Source organism: Trichomycterus rosablanca, chromosome 24, assembly GCF_030014385.1.
Source record: "Trichomycterus rosablanca isolate fTriRos1 chromosome 24, fTriRos1.hap1, whole genome shotgun sequence".
Classification (NCBI taxonomy): Eukaryota; Metazoa; Chordata; class Actinopteri; order Siluriformes; family Trichomycteridae; genus Trichomycterus; species Trichomycterus rosablanca.
In genome coordinates, this window is record NC_086011.1 from 11687063 (window position 1) to 11694423 (window position 7361).

The 7361-nt window shown below is 39.0% G+C and overlaps 1 protein-coding gene across 1 annotated transcript; it reads right to left on the reverse strand.

Annotated features, from left to right (window-relative positions):
- Positions 1–1571: 1571 nt before the first annotated feature.
- LOC134301840 (uncharacterized) lies at positions 1572–3625 on the reverse strand. Its single transcript, XM_062986738.1, has 2 exons — positions 3342–3625; positions 1572–3247 (listed from the first exon to the last, which is right to left on the reverse strand). Exons 1-2 carry the CDS (start codon positions 3460–3462, stop codon positions 1722–1724), a joined length of 1647 nt encoding a protein of 548 aa, XP_062842808.1. The 5' UTR covers positions 3463–3625; the 3' UTR covers positions 1572–1721.
- Between the last annotated feature and the right edge of the window lie 3736 nt (positions 3626–7361).

Below are 7361 nucleotides of genomic sequence, written 5' to 3' on the forward strand. Positions count from 1 at the left end.
CCAAATGCATTTCCAGCGTCATAAAAGCTTAATCAAGTGAATAATGTTCAGTAGTGGAATGTTTTAGTGTGTTCATACATACAGAGAACTTCGTTGTTAATGACGCCTGTACGTGCATTTTAAGCATTGGAGAAAAACAAACAGGCGTTAAAGGCACAAGAGCGGAGTGTTTTAGTGTTTGTGTACGTTTCTATTACGTCCTTCAGACTGACAATGCCAAATGCAGATTCAGAGTCAGAAACGCTCAGACGAGCGTATAAAGCTTATCGTTGAGTGTTTTAGGTTGATTTTGCTTCGTATAGATTAACAATGCCAAATTCATTACCAGAGTCATAGAAGCTCAAACAAGCAAATATTGCTAGAAAGTGGAGTGTTTTAGCTTTTACAGATTTATGCAGATTCTTGCAGATTCATTTCAAGAGTCAGAAAAAATGACATTGGCAGATAATTTTTATGCGACAGAGAAGCTTAATCAAACGAATAGTTCAAAGCTCAGTAGTGGACTGTTCAAGTATTCATTTTATTCAATATTTTTATTGACATTAGTATTGCAAAATGCGGTTTCAGCATCAGAAAAGCTCAAACCAGCGTTTAAAGCACAGGAGAGGATTGGTTTTGGTAATTGCTGTAAAAATATTGCTAAATGCATTTACAGCTCCACAAAAGCTAAATTAAGCGAATGATGTTCAGTAGTGGAGTGTTTTATTGTCTTTATACATACAAAGAACTTCGTTGATTATGCTTGCACTTGCATTTTAAGCGTTAAAGCTCAAACAAGCGTTAAAACCACAAATGAGCATTGTTTTAGTGTTTGAGAATATTTGTATTACGTCTTTAAGACTGACAATGCCAAATGCATGTCCAGCGCCAAAGAAGCTCAATTAAGCGAGTAAAGTCATGTTGGGAACTGTTTTGTTGTATTCATACATCGCCATTACTTTGTTGACAGTGATATTGCCAAATGCATTACCAGAGTCATAGAAGCTGTGTTTTAGTATGTTCATACATACTGAGCACTTCGTTAATATATACAGTTGCAGATTCATTACAAATGTAAGAAAACTCAAACAAGCGCTTGAAGCACAGTGGTTGTGTTCATTTCGATTGAAATTGCCAAATACATTTTGAGGGTCAGAAAAGCTCAAACAAGCTTTAACACTAGAAGTCCCAGAGAGGGGTCATTTAGCATTTCTACCTTTGGAACCCAGAGACGGGTCGAATGACCTGAAGGATTTTAGCTAACATCCTATAATCACCGTCTTTTGTTCTGCAAATAAGGCCATTACTGTCGCACCACAGGAGGTTGTTGTTTTCCATTGAGTTTAGCCATTTAGTTTCTAGTTAGTTCTATTCAGTTTATTGTATTTGATAATATAAAGACTATACATATTGTATTTAGTTTAGTTTTATTTGAGCAAAAAAGCACAAACAATGAATCATTTTTTATATATTTTAAATAGAGAATTAGAAATTTTAGAGCAAGGTACAGCTGTGAGTAATGACCAGAAGCATTTGTGTCTAAGTCAAGAGGACTGAAATTTCAGTGTGAAAAATATACAAAAGAACAACTGTTATTTGTTTCCATGCTTTTTATTTTTGTTATAAAAATAATAAAAAAAAATACAAGGAATAAAACAATTCCACACATATTTACAATAGGCTGCAGTGGGGGGCTGCGTGTGTGTGTGTGAGTGGCATGTCCTTCTTGTGTGACTAGCATTTCAGCACTCACTCAGCAGTCTGTCTGCACTGTCGGAACATACCTGGCACTGCCTGGGTATGTCCCTGGTACATTTGCCACACGTGTATTTGTAGCAGTCAACACATCTCTCAGTTGCACAATTGTTCGTGCATCGATGGTTGACCTGACACTTCGCCCTTTTGCCAGGGCTGGGTGTGGAAGGTTGTTGCCGAAGGAGTTTCTCCTTGCGTGCCTTCTTTTCACTCACATGAGAGTCACCTAACTCTTTTGCAAGCTCAACCAGGAAGTCCACCCGTCTCTCCTGCACCCCAGTGCATGCCTGATAAAGAACATGCGCATTCAGTGCTGCCATGTCAATCATGTTGTAGAACACGGCGACTGGCCATCTCCGTGTTCCTGCACGCACGCTGTACTCCCGCACCATTTGGTCCATTACATCCACACCGCACTTTGTGTGGTTGTATTGTGTGACCGTGTTTGGCTTCCTTTTGTTGGTATCCTCAGTCTCAACCACGCTGTGCATGCTGCTGAGAATGTAGACGGCCTTCTTTCGTTTGGGTGCATACACTGTCAGTGTGGCACCAGTGGTTGAAAACACCTGAGTGGTGAATTCAGTGCGGTCCATCTGTCTAGTGGATTGAGGAATTTCCCGGCGACTCTTGTTGACTGTGCCGAGGATAGTGGTTTTCCGGCTAAGCAGTCGTTGTGCAAGTGACAATGATGTAAAGAAATTGTCCGTGGTTACAGTTCTGCCCTTGTCCATGAATGGTTCCATCAGCCTCATCACTACAGTTTCGGACAGTCTCTCCCTGCTGGGACGACTGGGGTCCTTGCCAAGATATGGGAGGACATTACAGATGTACTTTGATTTCAAGTCGCAAGCCACCCAAAACTTGATGCCAAACTTGTCTGGTTTTGTTGCAATGTATTGCAGAAAACAGCAGCGAGTCTTTGACGGGAAAAGCTGTTCATCAATAGTGATGTGTCGACCAGGGTTGTAGGATGCGATGCAGTTGGTGACAAACGATCTCCACACATCGGAGATTGCAGCAAACTTATCGGTCTCCGCTCGCTCACTGCGTGTGAACATGTCATCAAAGCGTAGGTGTTGCATGATGTCTTGGAAGCGGTTTCGGGCCATAGTTGCAATGATCCTTGGGTTTGCCAGGTTTGCTGACCAGCTGTCACGTAGTGATGGAACCTTGGTCACCCCCCGCAAGATAATGACTGAAATAAATGCCATTAGTTCCGGGAGATCCATGAACCAATCCACCTGCTCTGTGTGACGTGCATGTTGAGTAGTCCATTCTTGAATGCTACGAAGCATGTCAAGAGTGATAAAACAGAGGAAGCTCTGAAGGCGACTCCGGACACTTCGTCTGGCCTTAGCCCTTGGCTCTCCATCTGTAGGGTACGGTTCTATTGGGGTGAAATGGAGACGTTTCCCCACTTGTACTTCACGCCACACTGTGCCATCTTTTGCGGTCTCTGTCGGCTCACTCGCCAACCGAGCTCTCTTTTTTGGTAGAGGAGGAGTCTCCTCATCTGCAAGATAAATAATTTCAAATTAACATTTTGTTTTGGTTCTAAATAAAAAAGATAGTCAGGAAATAAAAATAGGTAATTTGAAAAATCTAACCTGAAGACAGCTCAGAGTCCGAATCCGGTTGAAGGACTATGTCTTCTCCATCTGAGTCACAAGGGTTGGTGTTGCTCAGGATCAGTTCCAATGCCTGTTGAGTGGTGAGCCTTCTCTGCATTTTGTTTCTTTTGAACAAAATAGGTGAAGCAGTCACCTATTTATCCCCCACAGCACAAAAGGCTGCATGCAAATTTGCTAAGGTGTTAGCAACCTTATGCATATCCCCTGCACAACAATGCAGCTGGGGGGTGGGCAGACACACTCAGGAGCAGCTTACATTCTTTTGCTTACACTCATAATATAAACTCATATTACACTCAAAAACATAAATAAATTATTTTAGAAAAACTTGAAAACTTGAAACAGATTGTATGTTTTGCAAACTATATGTACAATATAACCAGTTGATTTCACAACTGTTAAGAGTATGTTAGAAATTGATTTTTTAGGTAAAATTTATTGATTTATATGGTAAAACTTTTTGACTTATAACTACTTAAAAAGCTGACTTTTGGATGGAAAAAGCCATTACATAATGTCTGGCTAATTCTCTGTACAGAACATTTAGGAACAGGGAACTGAAACTGATCTTTGTGAGTTTTTAGTCCTTTTCAAGTATTAGACAGACGTTAGTGTGAATTCAGCTCTACTCCCCCCTGCAGATTCCTCAGGCAATGGCCACATTTACAAATGAAAGGATGCTAATTGGAGCCATCAGAGTCGTCAGTTCGGACTAAGGGTCATTTGACCCTCTTTCGGGACTTCAGGGGGGAGCTCGAAATTTCTGGGACTTCTAGTGTTAAAGCACAGAAATGGAGAGTTTTAGTGTTTGTGTACATTTCTTTTACGTCCTTCGGATTGACATTGCCAAATACATTTCCAACCCCAAAGTAGCTCACTTAAGCAAATAAAGTTATGTTGTGGACTATTTTAGTTTTTTCATTCATCTCCATTACTTTGTTGATAGTGATATTTCCAAATGCAGTTTCAGCATAACTGATTATCAGTCAAGAGTAAAAAGCTTAGTCGTTGAGTGTTTTTGTGTTTTTGTACATTCTTATTACTTCGTATAGACTGACACTGCCAAATGCATTTTAAGTGTCAGATAAGCTCAAACAAGCACAACAGTTAAAGCACAACAGTGGAATGTTTTAGTGTTTTAAAATTAATTTTATTACTTGGTTTAAAATGGCATTTGGCTATTATTATTATGCAAATGAGAAGTTTAAACAAACGAATAAAGCTCAGTAGTGGATTGTTTCCATGTTTTCATTTTTTTTTATAACTTTATTGCCAATGATATTGCCAAATGCGGTTTCAGCGTCACAGAAGCTTAAACCAGCGTTTGAAACACAGTAGAGAATTGTTACTGTAATAACTGTAATGAAATTGCTAGTTGCATTTACAGCTTTACAAAAGCTAAATCAAGTGAATAATGTTCAGCATTGTTTTAGTGTGTTCATACATACAGAGAATTTCGTTGATAATGACAATTGCACATGCATTTTAAGCGTTAAGGCTCAAACAAGCTTAAAAGCACAAGAGAGGAGTGTTATGGTGTTTGAGATTATTTGTATTCCATCTTTCAGACTTACATTGCCAAATACATTTCCAGAGTCATAGAAGCTCAAACAAGTAAAGATTGCCAAGTGGAGTGCACATGCATTTTAAACGTTAAGGCTCAACAGGCACCACAGAAAAGTCTGTTACACTAACTTAATTGCCGTATAATGGGTAGGACAGCCTCATATTGCATATTGCGCATCATATTTCATACGCTACGCGAATGAAAAATGTGAAAACGCTAAACACAAACATTAAATTTTGAATTGCATATTTCATGGGCAACGGCTAATTTCATGGTCCGTGACGTGATTTTTACTGCTGTGAATTACTGTAGGTAAGGTCTTAGTTACAATGCACATTTTTTCAATGATGTCAGTATTACAAAATGCATTTTCAGTGACAGAAAATCTTAAGGAAACATTTTAAGCAACGCTTTTTAGTGTTCTTTTTCATTTGTTGATAGTGACATTACAAAAAGCATTTTAATTGTCAGATTAGATCAATGACGCGCTTTAATACACACATATAGTAAACACACTCACACATGCGCACACACAAACACATACTCATCTCAAACTCAAAGTCAAAAGAAGCTTTATTGGCATGACAAATAAGGACATTCGTATTGCCAAAGCTCAGTTACAGAGAACAATAAAAATAACAATAAGAAAGAACAAATATATACAAAACAGTTACAGGTGAAAAAAAAATAGAATAAAATAATAATAAAAACAGTGCAAATAATAACAATATCAATGGTGACATTTACAGTAATTAGGTAGTAATAAACGTTTGTTTTGTGCGTGCGTGTGTGTGTGTGAAGTGGTCACCCACTGTGGCAGGTGTGTGTATAGAGTGCTGCCAGTGTGCATAGAGTGCTCCCAGTAGGTGGGGCAGTTTGTCGGGGTCTGGGAAAGAGTTAAAGTTGGGGATGACGGTGTTAAATTTGGGGAGAATTGGGACCGCATACCGGTGGTATTTGGTGCATTGGGTGAGGAAGTGCAGCTCCGTCTCTACTGTACTGAGAGTGCAGTGCTGGCACAGCCTCTCCTCCCGGGGCAGCCAGGACCGGGTGTGTTGCCCTGTCTCCACGGCCAGGTCGTGTGCGCTCAGTCTGTACCTCGTCAGGGTGTTTCTTAATTTAGGGTCGGATACTGTGCTCAGATAATCTGCTGCACTGTAGTGTCTGTTTAGGGCCAAATAACACTTTTAGGATGGTTTTACAGAACTCTGTGTGCAGGGTCTCTAATGGATGTTTGTCCCAATTGTAAATTGATGGTGTCTAAGCGAACCCCACACTTCACTCGGTTCAATTATTGATTCAAAAATTTTGAGCCAGATTCAAATTGGAATTTCTACAAATGTTTGTCGTTTTATGGCGTAGAAGGCTTTGCGAGCTTTTTCTCTCAGTTCATTTACTATCAGGTTAAAGTTTCCTGTTGAACTAATTTTTAGTCCGAGGTAAGTATAATCTTTAGTGTGCTCAATTTCATGATTTCCTAATTCATATTTTTGATCAGGGTGTAAATATGATCGGTTGTGCGGTACTTTGGTAGAAATCCAATCTGACTTTTACTCAGGACGTTGTGCTCGGTAAGGAAGTGTAATAATCGTGAATTAATAATACTACCGAATAACTTCCCCATATTACTGTTCACACAGATGCCCCTAATTATTAGGGTCGAATTTATCTCTACTTTTGTAAATTGGTGTTATGAGACCTTGATTCCAAGCTTCAGGGAAGGAACCTACACCCAGAACTAGGTTAAAGACAACATTGCCAGGTGAAATTTGGAGTTGCTGTGTTTAATCATTTCATTCAGGATTCCATCAGGTAAGGATGATTTTTTTTATTTGAGTTTCTTAATATTGTCTTTGATTTCCTGCTCAGTAATTAGAGAATCTAGAGGATTCTGGTGGTCTTTAATAGCCTGTTCCAGTACCTCTAACTTACTCATGATTTGATTTTGTTCAGAATTTGATACTAATTCTACATTTTTAAAGAGTGATTGGAAATGGGTTGTCCAGATATCCCCACCCTGAATGGCCAATTCTTCCTGTTCTCTATGTTTTAATTTGTTCCAATTTTCCCAGAATTGATGTGTGTTGATTGATTGTTCAATGATTGTTAGTTGTTTTTGTACTGAGCTTTTTTGGTTCTGATTGTACATTTATACTGTTTGAGGGTTTCACAGTAAGGATGTCTTTTTTTACTGTTGATTGTATCTCTGTGTTTTTGGTTTGATATTTTACGGAGTTCTTTACTTAAAATTTGACAGTCTTTGTCGAACCAGCTGTCATCGTTTGTAAATTTAGGTTATGATGTAGATTTAATTTTTAATTGAGCTTTATCTGCTGTATTTTAGTGTATTCACATACACTACCACTAAATTATACTCACACCACAAACAAATACACACACGCACCAACACAATCACACACACACAGAAC